Source organism: Rhinopithecus roxellana, chromosome 10 (genome assembly GCF_007565055.1).
Source record: "Rhinopithecus roxellana isolate Shanxi Qingling chromosome 10, ASM756505v1, whole genome shotgun sequence".
NCBI classification, from domain to species: Eukaryota; Metazoa; Chordata; class Mammalia; order Primates; family Cercopithecidae; genus Rhinopithecus; species Rhinopithecus roxellana.
This window is the reverse complement of record NC_044558.1, coordinates 126,107,230-126,130,168: the sequence shown is the minus strand read 5'-3', so window position 1 is coordinate 126,130,168 and position 22,939 is coordinate 126,107,230. Positions and strand designations below refer to the sequence as shown.

The 22,939-nt window shown below is 38.1% G+C and overlaps 1 protein-coding gene across 3 annotated transcripts in view; it reads left to right on the top strand.

Moving 5' to 3' along the window:
- The window catches only part of PLCZ1 (phospholipase C zeta 1), a 53,108-nt gene extending 51,255 nt beyond the window's left edge, over positions 1–1,853 (top strand). For 2 of the 3 annotated variants that reach the window (XM_010354721.2, XM_030939216.1), the window contains 2 exons: positions 750–899; positions 1,706–1,850. In XM_010354721.2, coding sequence (XP_010353023.1) covers positions 750–899; positions 1,706–1,791 — 236 coding nt within the window. In that variant the 3' untranslated portion in view covers positions 1,792–1,850. Of the gene's footprint in view, positions 1–749; positions 900–1,705 lie in introns of all 3 variants that reach the window. The other variant, XM_010354722.2, reaches the window with a different exon arrangement.
- Positions 1,854–22,939: the final 21,086 nt, after the last annotated feature.

Here is a 22,939-nt window from a genome sequence, read left to right as displayed (position 1 = left end):
CTGAGGAGGCCTCAGGAAACTTACAATCATGGCGGAAGGTGAAGGGGAAACAAATTTGGATCTTTTCATGGGGCAGCAGGAGATTGCTAGCAAGAGTGGGGAATACTGCCTTATGAAACCATCAGATCTCATGAGTACTCACTCTCTATCATGAGAACAGCATGGGAGAAACCGCCCCTATAATTCAATCATAGTCACCAGATGTCTTCCTAAACGCCTGGGGATTACAATTCAAGATGAGATTTGGGTGAGGGCACAAAGCTTAACCATATCAAGGAGTTAGTATAGAAAAATGATGTTACTTAATTTTCTTCATTTCTCAATTTATTTGCTAAAGAATTGCCTAAGTACATCAGTCATATTGCATAATGATTAAAAGCTTTTGCTCTGAAGTCAGACTCCCTGTTTTTGAATTCCTGATCTGCCACTTAATGGCCACATATGTGAAACTTTTAGGAAATAAGGTAATATCTTTGTGGCTCAGTTTTCCCATCCCATCAGGATGGGGTGGTTATCAGGATTAATTGAGTTGATCCATTCTTAGAACATTGCCCAGCAATAGTGAACACTCAGTATTGTCTGGTTATTATTCCTCTCACACTAAGTATGTTAAAAACCTATGTGCTCTAAACATAAGATATTACTATTGTTAAAGGATTGAAAAGAAAAAGTTTGGAGAACAAGTGTTATCTATTTTTTCCTAGATATGGTATCTATTATTCTTTGTATCTTCTTTTTTCATATTTCAGCTTTTAGTCCAAGATGGAATGAAACATTCACATTTATTATTCATGTCCCAGAATTGGCATTGATACGTTTTGTTGTTGAAAGTCAAGGTTTAATAGCAGGAAATGAATTTCTCGGGCAATATACTTTGCCACTTCTGTGCATGAACAAAGGTAATGTCCCTAAAAGTTAGATGATTGTACCAGCATTTAAATATAACTTGTGTATATCAAAGACACATTTGGACATACCAAATAGCTCTATCATAAAGTAGGATGTAAAGGAAATTTTATGTATTGACACATATTTATTCTCTGTGGAATTATAAAAATGTGTTCTCATGTGGAAGGTGGGGTGGGAGTGTGGGACTGACAGGAAGGCTAATTAGACAAACTTGGCATGTATAAGCATTTCTTTACATGCATCATAGTTCTTCTGTTTCAGTGAAGGGTAGTCATGACTACCATAAAGAAATGATGATGGGTGGCAACCAGAAGGGAGAAGCAGTGACTCATTCTTCCTGCCTGAGGAGAAGAGATTGGGAACCTGAGACTATCCTTTCCTGACCCCTTTTCAGGGCTGACTGCCTTTATGTTGCAGAGTCACCTTTCCAGGGTGATTTACACTGTGCTCCCAATTACCTCGTCTCAATATGCTTACTTTTCTAACAGCATCTGAGATGTGCCTAGGAAACAGGGTCTTCCTGAAGCAGAAGGGTGGTGGTTAATTTTGGATCATGCTGCACTTTGCAGAAGGAGAAGTATGAGTTGTGTGCTCAGTGTTGGGCAGTTAGGAAGTCAGAATAGAAAATGCAAATATTTAATTTTTGTGGAAGATTAATATACCAGATGGGAATATAACTCTATAGTCATGGTTTTTAATGTATGCTTAGTAAAGAGCTCCTGTTTCTCAGCAAGGCTGTTGGGGCCACCACTGATTAATTGGTTATTGGTCTAATTAGATACAATTCCTTTTGCAGGTTATCGTCGTGTTCCTCTGTTTTCCAGAATGGGTGAGAGCCTTGAGCCTGCCTCACTGTTTGTTTATGTTTGGTACGTCAGATAACAGCTAATGATAAATGACGTATCATTAGCTATGCATCGCAATAAAATAGCCAAAATGAATGCCTATATGTTTTCTTTTTTAAACATAAATAATTACTCATAAAACTAGAAATATTGAGCCCATTCACTTAAAAATACACAAAAATAAATCAGTGGAAGAAAGAAAATAGAAACTTCAGAGGGTCCTGACCCAGCATGGTGTTCTTGTTAGCTGATTTCTCCTGCCCTTCTGCTGCTGAGTTTTTTTCAACTGGCTTGTATCATTTTTAATTACTAGAATTTATAAGCTTTTGAAATACATCTAATTATAAAAGATAAATTGGCAAATATTTAGCAGTATAAAAGAAATGTGAAATCTAAGAGTGTTTTAGCTTCTAGACACCCACTACTGCGTATTTTCCTGGGAAGGAATTAGATTGCCAGGCCCTCCGAGCCTTTTCATATCCTGGAGAGTAATTAGCCCCTGCATTCTTATGCTAGTTCTTAGATGTTGTGCACTGGAGTTGGTACCCTGTAATTAGACAGCCATTTTTATGAGTGTGTATAAAATTGGTTTGCATGCAAACTGTATTCAGACCCATATCTATAAAAGAGACCTACTGTGTGGACTTACATGTTTGAATCTTAAATTGATTTGCAATATTTCTGAATCTGTAGTAATCTATACTGAATCTATACTTTCAAGTTGATTTCTTGGTCAAAGATGAGATTCCTGTCCTATCTCATCTGCTGGACTTTTTACCAACAGCAGAACTTTGCTTTATTAAATGTCATGTAGAAGAGTATGGAACCACTGATATTAATACTAATTCTACCACATTGTTGCGTGGTAGTGATGTGAAAGCACCCAGCACAAAGCTTGACAAAGATGGGGACCTTTAATAGGTACTTTTGCAATTGAATGCTAACTAATAACTAAAATAACAAAATGACTGTTTGGGATGTATACTAACACATTATATCTTTATGATGAGAAAATATAACACATCTAGCATGTTTTACTATTATCATGGTTTACTCTCAGCACTAAATGTTTAAATTCAAATTCCCAAGTCATAGGTAGTAAGAAATTGTGTGGTTACTAAGTGCACAATCTTCCAGTTTCCACCTCAAGGGCTGTCTGGATTTAAGATCAGTGCACACCCTTCCCAGTAGGGATGCACAGCCAATTCTTAGAAAGATGCTTCTGTTTTGCCAGATAATGGATGGATCTTATTTAAATAATCAACTGTTCAGCATGACAGCAGGAGGGAGTTTCAGCCCATTGACCCAAGGCTTTACCCTTCCCTAATCTCCTAAGACCTTCTGAAGATCTGGAATTCCATGAAATTTAAAGGCTTTAATCAACTGAGTTTTACAAGAGAGTTCATTAATTCTGCATTGGAATAAACTTCTGTTTCTCATTTATACCATCAAGCTCTGAAACAAGAGAGAAAAAGGATATATTTTATTTTCTCTCCTTTTCTTTAGGTACCAAACTTATCTCTCTGATTTTGAAATATTCCACTCTATATTAGGAATATGGACTTTGATAGAAATATTACATTATTTTCTTTCTTTCTTTTTTTTTTTTTTTGAGACGGAGTCTGGCTCTGTCGCCCAGGCTGGAGTGCAATGGCCGGATCTCAGCTCACTGCAAGCTCCGCCTCCCAGGTTTACGCCATTCTCCTGCCTCAGCCTCCCGAGTAGCTGGGACTACAGGCACCCGCCACTTCGCCCGGCTAGTTTTTTGTATTTTTTAGCCAGGATGGTCTCGATCTCCTGACCTCGTGATCCGCTCGTCTGGGCTTCCCAAAGTGCTGGGATTACAGGCTTGAGCCACCGCCCCCGGCCCCTATTTTATTTCTTGTTCAAGAATCTTGTGATGTCTTGAGACATTTTTGGCTCCATTTTAAAATTTGCATCATTTAACATTAAATGCCCCTTATGTATTGAACTAGAATTTTGATTAGAAGCTTCTCACAAGAACTATTAACAGATTTTGTTCACGTAAAACTCCAGAGTCAGGGAATGTTCTCACATTTAGAATAGGCTGGGAATGTTGTGAGAAGCCAGATTTGACTCATGCTTTTTAGGTATAATTCATTTACAAGAAAAAATTGTGTTGATAAACGGAAGAAAACATAGGAAAAGGCTAAATGAACCCTTGAGACTGTGGCAACAGAAGACTTTTTAAACTTTAAAGTTTTAGTTTAAATGTCAGTTCCGCCGGGCGCAGTGGCTCACGCCTGTAATCCCAGCACTTTGGGAGGCCGAGGCGGGCGGATCACAAGGCCAGGAGATCGAGACCACAGTGAAACCCCGTCTCTACTAAAAATACAAAAAATTAGCCGGGCGCGGTGGCGGGCGCCTGTAGTCCCAGCTACTCAGGAGGCTGAGGCAGGAGAATGGCATGAACCCGGGAGGCGGAGCTTGCAGTGAGCTGAGATCCGGCCACTGCACTCCAGCCTGGGCGACAGAGCGAGACTCTGTCTCAAAAAAAAAAAAAAAAAAAAATAATAATAATAATAATAAATGTCAGTTCCTCAGGGAAGCCATCCGTGTTCTGCTAGATTAGGTTATATTCCCTGACTTATGCTTCTTTACAACTGATAATGACAGTTAGGAACCAACTTTGTACTATCAGCCAGACTTTAGTGTTGCTAGGAGCTGCCATGGAGCTCACAGCTAAACTGTGGTGTTCCCTTCTTGAATATAAACAGTTTCACAGAGCATCAACCCAGACGCAGCCACTCTGTACCATGACGGAACAAGACAAAGACAAGAACATTCCGGAATCATGACTGAATGCACAACAAAAACATGAATATCATCCAAACACAACAATGGTACACACTCCCCTATCCTGGCTGACCTAAATGACTATTAATTTAGTACCAAGGGTCGCTTTCGCCTTGATTTACTCCTCTCATCTTACAGATAAGATTTACTCCAATCAGAGAATTGACCCCTGTTCTTGACAACATCCAAATACAGAGGAGAACTCCACTTTTTTGAAATCTCCCCCAAATCATTTAATACAAGCCCAAATCCAATAGTGGGTACTTTCTAATACCCTCTTAGTAAGATGCCTCATGGCTTCCCATGCTGTGTCTCCTTTTGTAGTGAGCAATAGAGGCAACTGTGTGTTCCTGGTGGTCTTTTGCTGGACAAATTCTGACTTCTTCCATAATCTTGTACTTCTATGTGTTACAGAAAAGTTTAATTATGTTGTTAATTTTGAAGGTTTATTTTTTTTCTGGTCGTGGTTGGTTAGGGTCTCAAATAGAACATGAGTACAGTCTCTCCACCCAGACTTATCTGGACTTCTGTCTGGGAAATGATGGTCACTGGAGGTAAATGACAGGCTGGTAGCTAAAGAGTAAAGTTGCCCCAGCTGTAAAAATAAGGTCTCCATTTTAAATGTTGGATATTAGGGAGTGTCTTGAGGGATGTAAAACATGTCCCTTATACAGAGACTCTAGGAGTTCAAGTCAAAACCTTTGTGCAAATCTCAGGAGATTTGGGAGCCACACTAGGAAGAAGCTTGTTCTGTTGGTTAGTGCAGAGAGGATGGAATCCCTTTTGAGTGAAATGCTTATGGGATTGAACAATGGACATTTTACTGGGGGAATATATGGACTGGATTTCATTTTTCAAGAGTTCTTAAGATCCCTTTATTCTCAGTAATGCAAAAACATCTGTTTAATTACATTACTTTCAAAGTAATAACACACTATAAATATGTATACCAACAAAGAGTTCCTATGATGCATTCTAAAATCTCAGGCCATAAAATTTGAGCATTCTACAGGATTCATAGTTAAGCTATGAATTTTACCAGCCACTGGAAACTCTCATTCTAAACACTGAAGGGCTGAATTGAAGTGAATTTGAACCAATGAAGAGATCAATTTTCTTCTATGTATCTTCTGGGCTTACACAACAGCTCAGCACACCTGGGAGTTGGTGTTAAACACCTTAGTAATGTACCTGTTTTCAGGAATAAGAGCCCTCTTTCTACTTTCCATCTGTACATAATTTAACTTTCACACTTTCAGTCATCTTTTCCATTCTTCTCGCAGGGCAGTCTCTTTTCTAATGCGTTAATCACAATATCTGCAATGTTATCCAGGGCCTAATGTGTGCCTAATACTAATAAAAATTAATCTTAATCCTTTCAGCAATCTTACATTGTATTGTTAATGAAAGAGGCCCAGAAACATTGAGGCAATGTTTACGGGTATTATAAACATTGTCTATGGTTTACAGTAAATGACAGAACCAGGGTTATTAATCTAGGGCCATCTGGAAAAAATGAATGGTGTCACTTAATGCACAATATACAAAAATTAACTAAAAAGGGGTCATAAACCTAAATGAAAGAGCTAAAATTATGAAACTTCTAGAAGAAAGCAGATAGAATATCTTTGTAGTCTTGGGATCAGCAAAGGTTTCTTGTAACATTAAATGTATGAGGTATAAAATAAATGATAGAGTTGATTTCATCAAAATTTTTTAAAAAAGAACTTCTGCCTTTTGAAATACACCATAATGAAAATGATAAGGTAAGCTATATATATCAAAGGACTTATATCCAGACTATATGAAGAATACTCACGACTTAATAATGACAACCCCATAAGAGAAATGGGCAAAATATTTGAACAGGCACTTGCCAAAAGGAAATATGTGAATGATCAATAAGCATATGAAAAGAGACTCAATTCCATTCATCATCAGAGCAAGGCAACTTAACACTATAATAAGTTATCATTAGTATTGCTAAAATAAAGCATAAATGATCATTCCAAATGTTGGGGTGGATGTGGAGAACTGAACTCATACACTGCTAGTGGGAATGTAAAGTGGGACAATCACTGTGAAAACAGTTTGACCATTTCTTACAAAGTCAAACACATCCCTACCATACAACTCAGACTTTTTGGTCCCAGATATTTACTCAAGGCAAATGAAGTCACATGTACACACTAAGGCTTTCCATGACTGTCTATAGAAGGTTTATTTATAATAACCCCAAACTGGAAACAACCCAAATGTTCACGAACAGGTGAATAGATAACAAATGATGTTACGTTCAATATTATTTAGTGTAATAAAAGAATAGACTATTGATACATGCATCAATACCAAGGAATCAAAATTATTAAAATGAATGAAAGAATGTAGGCAAAAAGTAGTATGTACTGTGTGGTTCCATTTATTTAAAAGAACAAAAAACACAAATTAAATTTCTGTAGTAACAGAAAGAAAATCAGTGAATGAGGTTAGGGGTGGGAAGAGGGATGGATTAAAAGGAGCCACAAGAAATTTTTGGCACTAATGGAAATGTTTATCTCCATTATCATGATGGGTGAGAAGGGGTATGTCTATGTCAAAATGAATCAAATTGTTTACTTCAAACATGAAGCTTTGTGAACTTCAACTGTATCTCAAAAAAGTTGAATAAATTCAAATCCTGAAAAGAAAAATATCATAATTCTGGCTTTCTATGGAGCATGCTGACCAGTAACTTGTTTCAATGATGCATAAAAAGTTTATTTGGCTCTGATGTGACGATATGTGTTCTAACAGCAGTATTAGCCAGACCTCTAATTGGATCAAGTGATAGAAGCCTCCTTAAGTGGGGGGCACAGAATTGAATGAATGTGAGGTGTACAGCACTGCTCTAGACTCTGTGGACAGCTGAGCTGGCTAGAAACTTGTATGGAGTTGTTTGCATAACATTTATAGCAAATCCACATATCTACAATGTCATTCATTTAACCAATGAGAGTTATATTTCTCATATTCTTTATGCGAATTGACATACTCTCTTGACTGAAATACATTTGTGCACACATACACATACCACACACACAAGAACACATGCATATGGATACACATGCTCACACATAAATATCACATGTTTTATGACAAATTATTAAAGTACAATTTTAAAACCAAAATGAAAGGATAGATTTATGCTTTTTTTTTTTTTTTTTTTTTTTAAGATCTATCTACATGTTTAGAAAACACAAATAATTATTTTTGCTTTAAATGTAGACCGGTTGTTGTTAACCTTATCTGAACACTGGAATCATATAGAACATTTAAAAAATACTGATGTCTTTGCTCCTTTTTAAGAGATTCTGACAAAATTGGTGTGGCATTCTGCTTGAGCACTGTGATTTTTGACAATTCTTTAGGCTATTCTAAACCAGTGCTCTTAAAGCACTGCATTAGATCCTCAGGCCAGTGACAACAGCATCAGGGGACATTTTAAGAAATGAAAATTTACAGGCTCCACCCCAGACCTCCCTGAATTGGAAACTCAGAAGTTGTGGCCAAGCAGTCTGCCTTCTAACCAGCGCTCTGTGTGATTCAGATGCACGCTCAAATTTGAGAACCACTGTTCTAATCAGTGGTCAGGATTGAAAACAACTAGCCTTGCCTCTATTCATTGCCGGTTTGATTGCACAGTGCTGATTCAGCCTATGTTGTGTGCCTGGCTTAGCTTTCTAGAAACTGTCTTGCTCACCATCTTTCCTCAATTCATATGCCGGTTTAGATTTCGCTCTCTGGATTTAAAGTGCTCACATATTTGTTCATCATGTTGTAGCAAGCAGCCTGACCAGGATCTACTGTTGGAATATGACAGTATCTTGTGTTCAGCCAAAGCCCTGATACAGACTCCCCTTTTCTACATCAGACTTTCTGGAGAGACAGAGCTTTCTTCCCTGGTACCTTTTATTTTCCTTTTGGGAAAGAATCACTCTCATTCATCTTTATGTTGTTCATGGTGACTTATGACAAATATCTGTTCAACAAGCAACAAAGTGTTTTGAACCAGATGTTTGGGGAAATAAGAAAAACAGTTTTGCTTTTACAATCTTTGGGAATCTGAAGTTTTATACAAATGATTAACGCATAGATCTTCCTGTTATTATTATTTTACATGACTGTGATCAATCTTATATGTGTGTTTCCATTTTAGACCTCTTCCTAGCATAATCTTTCCCTTCTGACCTTCTAGTTTCTCTAACATCTATTACCTTTTAGGACTTTGCTGAAGAGAGAAAGGTAAGATATCAGGAATAGTTAGTGGGCAGGCAAGTTAGTAATAATTCATTACATTTGTACTATAGTCCTGCTTGTTTTTCTACTTTAATCTTACTAAACTAATTATTCTTTGTAGTTGACATCAGAGTCAGAAATACACTGTCTTCTTAGACACTGAACTATAAAAAGAACATAACTGCCATATATATAAATGATAATAGGAGAAAACAGGGTCCTCAGGTGGTTGAGAGCACTCAATGGGATACTACAAAGGCAAATGCAGACATTTTCACTGAAGAAGCAAGGGGTTGATATATTGAGATCGATGCTCAGGTTGCTAAATGGACATCTGCAAAAAAGCTGACTGTGGAACATGAATTATACTGGATTCTTTCAGTTACAAAGCACAGCGAACCTGGCTTGGTGGTTTAAGCAAATATAGACATTATTAGCTCGTATTGCTAAAGAGAACAGGTAAATCTGGCTTCAAAAGAGGCTTGACCCAAAGGTCAAACAACATGATTAGGACCTGGTTTCTTTCTCTTGTTTTTTCAGTTCCATGTATTCAGTTTTGGGTCCATTTTCTAGCTGTCTTTTGCCTCATGGTCCCAAGATGGCAGCTTCTAAGGATACCCAGGCAAAGCAGGAAGAATGAGAAAGACACAGGTCTATTGACTCGTGTTGATGGTGTAACTTTTTTCCTTTCTTTTTTTTTTTTTTTTTTTTGAGACGGAGTCTCGCTCTGTCGCCCAGACTGGAGTGCAGTGGCGCCACCTCCGCTCACTGCAAGCTCCGCCTCCCGGGTTCACGCCATTCTCCTGCCTCAGCCTCCTGAGTAGCTGGAACTACAGGCGCCCGCCAGGTCGCCCGGCTAGTTTTTTGTATTTTTTTTTTAGGAGAGACGGGGTTTCACCGTGTTAGCCAGGATGGTCTCGATCTCCTGACCTCATGATCCACCCGTCTCGGCCTCCCAAAGTGCTGGGATTACACGCTTGAGCCACCACGCCCAGCCAACTTTTTTCCTTTCTTTCAAAAAGTTTTTTTTTTTTTAAATAGATTCAGAAGGTATACGTGCAGGTTTGTTACATGGATATATAATGGTGAGGTTTGGGTTTCTCATGCGGCTGTCATTCTAATAGTTAACATTGTACCCCAAAAGTAGAATTTCAAACCTCACCCCCCTGCCACCCTTCCCTTTTTGAGACCCTAGTGTCTATTATTTCCCTATCTGTTCTTTTGTACTTATTGTTTAGCTCCCTCTTATAAGTGAGAACATGTGGTATTTGATTCTTCTGAGTTATTTCACTTAGAACAATGGCCTCTAGCTCCATCCATGTTGCTGCAAAAGACATAATTTTATTCTTTTTCATGGTTATGTAGTATTCCATGTGTCTGTATCACATTTTCATTATCCAGTCAACCATTGATGAACACTTAGCTTGGTTCCATGACTTTGCTATTATGAATAGTACAGTGACAAACGTACAGAGGCTAGTACGTTTTTGATATAATGATTTCTTTTCCTTTGGGTGGATAGCTAGTGGTGGAATTGCAGAGTTGAATGGTTGTTCTGCTTTTAGTTCTGTGAGAAATACCCATACTTTTTTCCATAGAGGTTGTACTAATTTACATTCCCACCAGCAGTGTATCAATATTTTCTTTTATCTGCATCCATGCGAAGATCTGTTGGTATAGTTTCAATGTACCCAGACCTCTATAATGGTCATAAAACTTTCCCCAAAACACAGTGGCTTGAAACAGCCATTGATTTGTTTACAAGACTACAATTTGGCTGGACTAAGCTGATTTGCTGGTTTTACCAGGTGGGAGGGGGAGGAGGAGAGTTTACTCATGTGACTGTAGCCATCTAGACCAGCTCTGTCCAATTTGACTATTTATATTTAAAAAAATTAAAATTAAATGCAATTTAAAATTTCATTCTCTAGCCACATTATTTGTCACATTTCCAGTGCTCAATAGCCATCTGTGGCTAGTAGCTATCATATTGAATAGGGTAGTTATAGACCTTTGCCCTCATTACAGACAATTCTGTTGGAAAGTGCTGATCTAGAGAGTTGGCTGAGGCTGGATATTCCAAGATGGCTTCACTTACATGACTGGAGCCTCAGTTGAATGCTAACATAGCTGGGTCAGCTAGTCTTCTCTCTGTCTCCAGGTTACCTTTCATCCCAGGGTTCTTCACAGGCTGGTGGAAGCATTCTAAGCAGGCAAGAGCAGAGGCTGCAATGTGTGTTGAGGCCTAAGCATGGAAGTCATACAATACCACTTTCAGCTCATTACAGAAGTCATACAACATTACTTTCATTCTTTCGTGTTAGAGCAAACAAAAGACCAGCCTAGCTTCAAGCAGTGGAACGTTATGTTTTGCCTCTTAATGGGAGTAGTTGCAAAAAAATTGTGACCATGTTTCATCTACTACAATGCATGAGAGCAAGAAAATGTAGAAGATTTACTCTATCAAGAATAATGGTTGGCAGACTGAAAATGTTAGATTAAATATTGATTGGAGAGAATTAAAATTCTGGGCTTAGGAGGAAATTCATGTATATGCTCAATTTATTTATTTGTCCAAAAAATTCATAGAGTGAGAAAATATAATGTGCCAGGCATAGCAGCTGAGGATTAAGTGGTAAACAAAACCAACATGCTTCCTACTCTCATAAATCTCACATTCTATTGCAGAGATGTGAAACAAATAAAATTTTACATAGTTCCCAGAGGGTAGTATGAAGGTATTATTTTAGAGAATAAGTTCAGGAAATGAGAGAAATCCTTTAGCTTCTCTAAATGTCATTATTATTAAGCTATTGTTTGAATTTAATATATGTGGCTTATATTTAAAAGGTGCAATGAACTGAAAAGCATTTAAAATGTAGTTCTGAAAGTATTTGAATCCATGTGTTTCTATATGCTTTTCCTTCTAATATTCTTTGTCTTTTGATTTTATTCTTCATAGCTGTGGTAGACAGCCTCTAAGATATCTACCAGTGGTCTTCACTTCTTGATACTCACAGCTTTGTGTAATCCACTGCCTTTAAATAACCTGCTTTTATACAATAGAATACAGCAACACTGAGATGATGTCACTTCTGATTGTGACTTCCATCTTGCTAGTAGGCTATTGTTTTCTTGGCTTGCACACTATGATGAACCTAGCTGCCATGTTAAAGAGGGCCACGTGGCAAAGAGCTCAGGGCAGCTTCTGTGGAACAGCCAGTGAGGAACTGAGGCCCTGAGTCCAACAGTTTCTGAGGAGCTAACTGCTTCCAATAGCTACTGAAAAAGTGTAGCCATGGATCCTTCCCCTGATGAGGCCTCAGATAAGACTGCAGCCCCTTTGCAGCCTTGTGAAAGACAGTGAATCAGAGGGCCCAGTACCTGTGCCTGGATTTCTGACATACAGAAACTATGAGATAATTAATGTGTATTCTTTTAAGCTGCAAAGTTTTGGAGTAAATTGTTACATAACAATAGATAACTAGTAGAACAGGCAATCTTTTCTTTGTGGTGAGAGAAAGGATTGTGGATATCACAAGGCTTCTCTAGCCTTGTTCATTTGTTCATTTTTGGCTTTTCCTTGCCATCAAATCCTAATAGTTTTAGAATTCCATAATGGATGTAAAAAGTATATCTTGGTGAAATGTCTCTGTTTATGATATTTTCATATAACAACAAATTTTTCTATTCTAGTATTTTCTCAGTGGGGACATATATATCACATTTTCATTTCAATAACTTATATACTATTTCAAATGTGAAATTTGAAATTATATTGTAGGGATTACAGTGGGGATAGCCTAAGAACAGATTTTTAAAATTTGTTTTAAAAAGGATCCTTTCCTGTACCCTTTATGAGGGGCAGTATATGAATCAATTTAACCATTAAAAACATGAATAAATTCCCCTATTCCTTAAGCCTGTCTTCTTCATACCTTTTGGAACTAATTTTTAGAACTTTTCTGCGTCAGCTAAATTAGTCTGCTTTTTAATTTTCTTCTATGTACCACTTTGGCAAACATTTCTGTATTTTAATTTGTGCCATCTTTTGTGTCATGTACCAATCTGTGCACAATTTAGCCTTCTCATCTCACTTCTTCTGAAAGCTGTTCTTGGTTATTCTAACCGGAGCCAGACATTTTCTCTTAGCTCCTCTAGACCTACCCTCCAGCCTGCTCACCTTGCCCTCTGCCTGAGTAGTAGACCTGAATGGACTACACAAAGCAGTTTCTATGCCCTCTTGATCCTGTTATGTTAGGCCATGGGGAGAAGCCCACCAGGAGGTTGAAGGGAGGGAAGAGTTCAAGGCATCTATTCCTCAATTTCCCTCCCAGTGAGGTCACCTTGGGGTGGTCATGTTCCTCAACGTGACTTGCTACCCTTCTGGGTTCTGGTCAATAAGAAACTCAATGTCAGTAAAGAAAAGGTCAAAGAATGAAACTACATGTTCTGATTTTCTCATATTCATTCAAATGTGATGAGTAATGGGAGAGAAATCAGCCTTCAGCATATGGAATGTTAAGAGTATATTAAATAACATGAATTTATTTTTATATAGCTGTTTTAATCTAGATTTATACCATTTTTTCCAGTCATTTGACTTTAATTCCAGACTCTATCTTGAAACTTATATAATCAGAGATCACACATTAAATGAGCACATAACATAATGAGTAAAAGTAAACAATCAATTAAAAGCTTTTCCCTTTTCTTAATTCAGGAGAGGTTTCTTCTAGATGAGCAATGATGACTGAGTAATAGAGGTGCTGAGAATGAAGTTCCAATAAGACAGTTGTACTTTCTCATTAAAAACAGTAACAACAGAACACTTTTCTGAAGTAATATAAGCTAATTCTGCAAAACTGAGAAATGTCAGAAACTATAAAGCCATAAGTCATGATCCACTGCAAAATAAAATAACCTCTTTAAATTCGTTTGTCTTTGCTATGATCTGAATGCGTCCCCACAAAATTCAGATGCTGAAGTCTAATGCTCAAAGTAATGGTATTAGTAGGTGGGGACTTTGGTGGCTGACTCTGTCATGAGGGTGAAGCCCTTACATATATGGGATTTGTGTCCTTATAGAAGAGCCCTAGGGCACTTATATGCCCACTCCACCAAGTCAAGATGGCGTGAAAAGGTGCTATATATGGGAGATGAACCTTCACCAGACACTGAATTTGCTGGCGCTTTGATCTTAAACCTCTCAGGCTCCAGAACTGTGAGAAATCAATTTCTATTGTTTGTAGCCACTTCATGGATGATAGTATTTTTGTTATAGTGGCTTGGACGAACTAAGACAGTATTTTTGCATTTTGGAAAAAATTCAAATCCCCCTTTCCTTCATCATTTTTCTGGAGCCTTTCCTTTCCATAAATTGTCTGCAATAATGATATGTTTTTATATCCAGTAGGGTAGCCACTAGCCACATGTGCCTCCTCACCACTTGTGATGTGCCTAGTACACCAGAGAAATCAAATTTGTAGTTTTGTTTCATTTTTAATTGAGTAGCCATGTAAGAAATCAAACATATATCTCAGTCCTGGGCCCAGTACAAACACATTCCTCCATATATCTCAGTCCTGGGCCCAGTACAAACATTCCTCCATTTGTCTCAACTTCCTGGGCCCAGTACAAACATTCCTCCATTTGTCTCAACTTCCTGGGCCCAGTACAAACATTCCTCCATTTGTCTCAACTTTAGAAAAACACCACCTGGAGAGTCCCCGATAAGGTCACAACCGTTTGTGGAGTGGTTTTACTGAAAGCGTGGGAACCAATAAAAAAACTGCTAAATGTATAACTTAAAATGTTAACCAATTGTAATGCTGTAACCAAAAGAATTCCCTTGTTTCTCTGTAACCTTACATATCCTGTTTACATCGAGCTATAAAAAGCGAGCACATGCATCGTTCGGGGCCCTCTTGTATGCTGTGGAGCAGAGGGACCAAGTTCGAACTTGCAGTAAAGATCCTTGCCGCTTGGCTTTGACTCTGGACTCTGGTGGTCTTCTTCGGGGAATAAACGGTCTGGACATAACAGCCACACATGAGTGGTGCCTCCATAGTGAACGCTATAGCTCTGGAGTGCTGGTCTCATGTGTGATCTTCTTAGGTTCAGGTTTTCTGCATTATGCTGATGCAGTCACACGCAGTCCCTTATTACACAAAGGGGCCAGGCTCTCATATTCTTTTTCTGACATGTGTCTATTTCTTCCCAACTGTCCTCACTCTATTGTGGATTCAGTCCAATTAAAAAAAGGAAAATCCCAGTATCTTCTTTAATGGTGCATAGCAGTTTATGAAATGTTTTTACATATGCTATTTAGTTTGATCCTCATAATAAGTGGAACTAGATGCCGCTTCTTCTTTTTCTGTTTTTTAGATGGAGTCTCACCCTATTGCCCAGGCTGGAGTGCAATGGCCCAATCTCAGCTCACTGTCACCTCCGCCTCCCAAGCTCAAGCAATTCTCCTGCCTCAGCCTCCCAAGTAGCTGGGATTACAGGTGCATGCCATCACACCGGGCTAATTTTTGTACTTTAGTAGAGATGGGTTTTCATCATGTTGGCCAGGCTGGTCTCTAACTCCTGACCTCATGATCTGCCCACCTCAGCCTCCCAAATTGCTGGGATTACAGATGTGAGCCACCGTGCCCGGCTGAAACTGTGTTTTCTTAAATAATTTTCCCAACTGAAAGCTTCCTAACTGATTTGATCAAGTAAAGGAGCTCATTTGAAAGAATGTTTCATGACAATATAAACATTGGTTATTCCGGAATTGGTGAGAAAAGTGCATCTAAAATAGTTCAGGATGATAATGTAAAAAGAACACTGAAGAGCTGTGTCTACCACTTATCATGAGATTGATAATAGCAATAACAATAATGATAATAGTAATAGAGACATGTATTACCCACTTACCATATTCCAAGCATTATCCTAACTGCTTCATATGCAGCAACGAATTTAACCCTCATAGCAATCCCTGGAGATTTTGCAGATGAAGACAATAAGATTAAAGAGGTTAAGAACTGTGTTGAAGTTATCCAATACACCTCAGGTAGTTGAAGCTGTCTTGGGTAGGCCCTTCAACTCTCACGGTTTGTTTGCTCCCCTTTAAAAAGCAGGTTGTTGAATTAGACAATATCTGTGTTCTAGTTCTCTGTGATACAGACAATTGAAATGTCTAAATCAATAATGTGATTTTTGGCAGTGTGCTTTCTGATATTGTGTGTGTGTGTGCCCTGTGTGTAATTTCTGCAATTGCGGAGAAATGTAGCAATCTGATAAAACAGCTCTTCTGAAAAAAGTGATTTCCTAAAGTACTTCATTTTTATATTGATCTTGTTTCAAGGCAGCATACTTCTTCCATCTAATGACTTGATATCTGTTGTGAACTGAATGTTTGTGTCCTCTCCAAACATTTCCAAATTCATATTTTGAAGCCGTAACCCCCAATGGGATGGTATTAGGAGGTAGGATCTTTGGGAGGTAATTAGGTTTAAATTAAGACATAAGGACTGAGCCACCATGATAGAATTAATGCCCTTATAAGAAGATAAAGAGGGCCGGGTGCGTTGGCTCACATCTGTAATCCCAGCACTTTGGGAGGCCCAGGTGGGCAGATCATGAAGTCAGGAGTTTGAGACCAGCCTGAGCAACATGGTGAAACCCTGTCTCTGCTAAACAAACCAACAAAAAATACAAAAATTAGCCGGACGTGGTGGCACACATCTGTACTCTCATCTACTCAGGAGGCTGAGGCAGGAGAATCACTTGAACCCTGGGAGGCAGAGGTTGCAGTGAGCCGAGATTGCGCCACTGGACTCCAGCCTGGGCGACAGAGAGAGAATCCATCTCAAAAAAAAAAAAAAAAAAAAAAAAAAAAGAAAAAAAAAAAAAGAAAAGAAAAAGAAAAAGGAAGAGGCACCAGAGCTTCCTCTCTCTGCCGTCTCTGCCGTGTGAGGATACAGCTGCAAAGGCAACTGTCTGCAAGCCAGGAATAGGACCCTCTGAATCTGCTGGCTTGGACTTTCCAGCGTCTAGAACCATGAGAAATACATTTCTGTGTTTAAACCACCCAGTCTGTGATATTTTTGTTATAGCAGTTCACATTAACACAGTATCTTTTAGAATCGCACTGATAATATGAATTAGGTTTTTTAAAGTGAGTATAATTATTCTTACCACACACCAATTTATTAGAAAGGTTAAATGAAATAATGTTTACTGCAGTGCCTGCTACATAGTAAAAATACAAGTGACCACACATACAATGGAAAGAGAATATAGTTCAGTGGTTAAGAGAGTGGATTCTGACACTTGATTGCCTGACTTCATGTCCTTTGCTACCTACTAGCTGTGGGACCTTGGAAAAAATTACTCAACTTCTTTTGTGTGTGTGCTTTCATTTCCTGTCAGAGGAAACAAGAAAATAATCATTGTTACAAGGATTAAATTAACTATTGTTTATAAAGAATTTGGAACAGTACCATGAAAATGCAGAACAGAGACAAGAGTGTCACATAAATATTAGCTATTACTATTTTCTGCATTAGCTTTTGCTCAGCGGGGGAAATTAATTACACATCTGGAGCTTCTCTCAATCTCTTATTCACGATTTTTTCTTACATATCTAATACTTTATTCGTCTCTGCTGACATTTACAATTGAAAGTCTAAAAAGATCAGTCAGAATTTTTGTCTGGTGTGAACTTCTTCTGCACTCGTGTATTCTGATGAATGAGTAGATAATGTGTCAGAGCTGGGCAGGCCTGAGGTCAGTATCAGCAAGCAGCACTCCCAAGCAATAAATGTAACTTTGGGCTGTGAGCACTTCTACCCAGAGAGTGATAAATGGTCTTTTCCTTTATGGGCTGGAGGTAAGTTGGCCTGACATGAACACCACTTTGCTCTAGAGAGATGAGTTGTGCTATGATCTGTGGGCTTCCCCAGGGTGTTGGTCCTCTCTTCGGTGTGGCAGAAGATGATGGTCCAGCAGGCATGATCTCCTTGAAGAAGGCAAAGGGCACTAGGGTTGCAGTCCTGGCACTTCAGTTGTAGTAGACGGCAGGCAGGTGAGTGATCCCCGCAGTCCTTGTCTTGTCTTGGTGCTCCATGTGTGTAGGTTGGTTTGCACTTGGTTTCTGATGGATGAGCAAGGTTTTCCTTTTACACATTTTCTCTTAGTCATCTCAAAAGGGAATTAGTAAACTGGTAAAGTGGCAAAGATATGTTCTTAGTTTCTCTAACTTTCCAAAGAATTATTAGCAGTAGGAAAGGTTCATGTAAATATTTAATGAAAATTTGATGTGTGTTTCTTCCTAAGAAATAATGGGCTTACTGTGACATTCTGTAGAGGATGTTATTGAAAGTATGACTGGACTTTTTTTCTTTTAAAATTTCACTGCTTGCTAGTCCCTATGAGACAGAGAGGTTAAGATAATACAAGTTGGGGCTGAGAAAGAGAAGAGACTCTTTTAGTATAATTATGCTAAGTGGAGACGAACTTTGACAATATCAGAAATCTGATTATATTAGGTAGTGTCCTAAAGGTAGACCTTAGGTAAAAATCTTTTGCCTTTTTTTATTGTTGTTGTTGCTCCTCCTCAGGATTCAAAGTTTTCCCCTGCTCCCCATCTCGCTCTCCACCTTGTTCTGTTCACTGGGAAGAGAATCTGCTAGAAACAGGCAGAATCTCTCCTCTTAAGAAGGCAGAACGATGTGGTGGAAATGACACAGAGTTTGAAGTCAAGCCAGAGCTGGATTTGACTGCCAGGCTTAAGGACATTTCTTTATAGAGTTTCATTTTCTTTTAAAAATAGAAATACTATTGCTTATTTCATAGACTTCTATGATAACTAAATCAAATGCTGTGGGTAAAGCACTAGCACAATGCCTTATAGAAATTAGGTCTTCAATAAACGCTAATTCCTTTCCCCTTTCCTACTACAGAAAATTGGTGACAAGAAGGATCACTAAGAAAGGAACTCAAGTAAAAGTAGAAGAAAAAAAGTCTTAAATATGTTTCAAAAACAAGCCACACTCTAGCTTATAGAGCAGTTATTTTAGTAAAATTATATTCTCAAAACATAGTACTTAGTGTTGTCAAAGACTGTAATATTGACTCAGGAGACCTGAATAAGAGCAGATACATACAGGTAATCTTGATTTTAGCCCCACCAGGTGCCCATTAGGTTATAACAGTTAAAAGTTGATGACTGTTAACTTCTTGGTAGGAGGTTTCTCCCACCAAGGGTTTAATTAAGATATTACACATATCTCTAAGTGCTGGTCATACACTGTCATAGCTCTAAGAAGTAGTACATTCACTTATGTATTTGAACTATTCCTGCCTTCATTCAAAGCTTACAAGTTTATAATGGTGGCAACTCTCATCATGAGACCTTATTTGGGATCCCTTTCAATGTAGTGAAATGCTTTTATTTTCATTCTCCACTTAAGCTTAGTGTTTCTGGCAACTCCCCACCACTATGATGCATTGAGGATGCACTCTGTCTGATGATAGAGCCTACACCATTATTGAGAAAGGGTATTTTTAGTTCTAGGCCATGATTACTACTTTCTCTGCTTTTTGCTAAGCAATTGTGGTTAAGACCCTGAAACCTGCCTCCTGGAGAATGTTTAAAAATAACCTTTTACTGAACAGTTTTAGGTTTATAGGACAATTGCAAAAATAATAAATGAAGTTTCCATATACCACATAACCAGTTTAGACTATTATCTGTGACCTAATATGTGGTCTATCCTGGAGAATGTTTCATGTCCACTTGTGAAGAACTTGTATTCTGCTGTTGTTGAGTGATGTGTTTTATATATGTTTGTAGTTTTAGTTGGTTTATAGTGTTGTTCAAGTATTCTATTTCTCTGTTTGTCTTTTGTCTAGTACTATTTCCTATTGAAAGTTGGGTATTAAAATCTCCAAATGTTGCTGAACTATCTATTTCTTTCTTCAATTCTGTCAGTTTTTGCTTCACATATTTTGGGGTTTTCCCATTTATATAATTGTTATATCTTCTTAATAGATTGATACTTTTATATTATATAATGTCCTTCTTTGTCCCTTGTAACAATCACCTTAAAGTTCATTTTAAAAATTAGTATAGCCACCCCAGCTCTTTTTGAGACATTTGCATAAATGTGTTTTTCTATTTTCAACATATTTGTGTCTTGTAGACACAAGCAGTGTCTTGTAGACAGTATATAATTGGATCATGCTTCTTAATGCATTTTGCCAAATACTCCCTTTAATTGAAGAGCCTAATCCACTTATATTTAATGAAATTAAAGATATAAAAATATTTTTGCCAATTTTCTCTTTGTTTTCTATAGGCAATATCTTTTAATTATCAATTTCTCTGTAATTTTTTTTGTGGTAGATATTTTCTAGTGTGACTTTTGATTTCTCTTTCATTTGTTTTCATATACACTTTTTAGTTATTTTCTTAATGGTTTACCTGCAGATTACCATTAACATCTTAATTTATAATAATCTAGTTTAAATTAACATTTAAAAGTATACAAAGACTTTGGTCACATATAGCTCCATACCTCTTTTTTATGCTGTTATTGTCATAAATGACATCTTTATACCCTGTATGCTTATCAACACATAATTATTGTGTGTGTGTGTGTGTGTTTTTTTTTTTTTTTTCGAGATGGAGTTTGGCTTTTGTTGCCCAGGCTGGAGCGCAATGGGGCCATCTTGGATTACTGCAACCTCCGCCTCCCGGGTTCAAGTGATTCTCCTGCCTCAACCTTCCAAGTAGCTGGGACTGGGATTACAGGCATGCACCCCTAGGCCCGGCTAGTGTTTTTCTGAGATGAAGTCTAGCTCTGTCGCCCAGGCTGGAGTGCAATGGTGCGATCTCGGCTCACTGCAACCTCTGCCTCCCAGGTTCAAGCCATTCCCCTGCCTCAGTCTCCGGAGTAGCTGGGATTACAGGCGCGTGCCACTATGCCTGGCTAATTTTTTGTGTTTTACTAGGGAAGGGGTTTCACCATGTTGGCCAGGATGGTCTCGATCTCCTGACCTCAGGTGATCCACCCGCCTCGGCCTCCCAAAGTACTGGGATTACAGGCGTGAGTCACTGTGTCTGGCCCGCTAGGCTAATTTTTGTATTTTCAGTAGACACGGGGTTTCACTATGTTGGTCAGGCTACTCTCAAACTCCTGACCTCAGGTGATCTGCCTGCCTTGGCCTCCCAAAGTGCTGGAATTACAGGCGTGAGCCACTGCGCCCGGCAATAATTATTGTTTCATATAATTATCTTTTAAATAATACACACAAAATAGAGAAATTACAAACCTAAAATACATTACCAATGACCTTTCCTCGATTTGTTTTTCTTGTGGTGAAATACAAATAATATAAAATATGCTATTTTAGCCATTTTTAGAGTTGCAGTTCAGTGGTATTAAATACATTCACATTCTACAACTATCACTAATATGCATCTCCAGAACTCTTTCCATCTTGCAAAACTGAAACTCTATATAACCTTTATTTTATTTTATTTTATTTTATTTAATTTTATTTTTTTTTATTTTTTTTTTGAGGTGGAGTCTCGCTCTGTCGCCCAGGCTGGAATGCAGTGGCGCGATCTCGGCTCACTGCAAGCTCCGCCTCCCGGGTTCACGCCATTCTCCTGCCTCAGCCTCCTTAGGAGCTGGGACTACAGGCGCCCGCCACCGCGCCCGGCTAATTTTTTTTTTTTTTTTGTATTTTCAGTAGAGACGAGGTTTCACCATGGTCTCGATCTCCTGACCTTGTGATCCGCCCTCCTCGGCCTCCCAAAGTGCTGGGATTACAGGCGTGAGCCACCGCGCCCGGTTTATATAACCTTTAAATGATAACTCCTCAATTACCCCTTCCACCAGTCCCTGGCAACCACTATTCTACTCATTGTCTCCATGATTTTGAACACTTTAAGTATCTCATATAAATAGAATCATACTTTGTCTTTTTGTGATTTTATTTCATTTAGCATAATGCCCCCAAAGTTCATCCAAGTTGTAGCATATGCCAGAATTTCCTTCCCTTTCAATGCTGAACAATATTCCACAGTATGTATAAACTACAGTTTCCTTATCCATTTATGTATCAGTGGATGTTTGGGTTGCTCTGTAAGCTATTGAGAATAATGTTGCTATAAACATGGATGTACAAATATATTTTCAGAAGCCTGCTTTCAATTTTTTTAGGTATATGTTCAGAAGTGGGATTGTAGGATTATATGGTAATTCTATGTTTAATTTTTCGAGGAACCACCAAACTGTGTTCCACAGCGGCTGTACCATTTTATGTTCCTACCAACAGTACACAAGGGCTCCAATTCTTCCACATCCTGACCAACGCTTGTTATTTTCTGGTGTTTTTTTTGTTTGGTTTGGTTTTTGATAGTAGCCATCCTAATGAGTGTGAGTGCTATATCATTGTAGCTTTGATTTGCATTTTCAGTGATTAGTGATGTTGAGCATGTTTTTATGTGCTTACTAGCCATTTGTATATCTTCTTTGGAGAAATGTCTGTTCAAGTCCTTAGCCCATTACTTAAACCAGGTTGTTTGGCTATTGGTTGTTGTGTTTTAGGAATTCTCTATGTATTCTGGGTATTAATTTCTTATAAGATATATGATTTGCAAATATTTTCTTCCATTTTGTATATTGCCTTTTTGCTCTGTTGATAGTGTTTTCAGATGTACAACATTTTTCAATTTTCATGAAGTTCAATTTTTTTCTTTTTTCTTTTGTTGTTTGTGTCTTTGGTGTCATGTCTAAGAAATCATTGCCAAATCCAACATCATGAAGCTTTTGTCCTATTTTTTTTCTAAGAGTTTTACAGTTTTTGCTGTTATGCTTAGGTACTGGATATATTTTAAGTTAACTTTTACATAGTCATCCTTTGGTATCAATGTGGGATTGTTTCCAGGACCTCCCATGGATATAAAAATCCACGGAAGTTCAAATCTCCCATATAAAATAGCATAGTATTTGCATATAACCTATGCAGTATCCTCCTATGCAGTTTAAGTCATCTTTACATTACTTATACTTGATGTAACATAAATG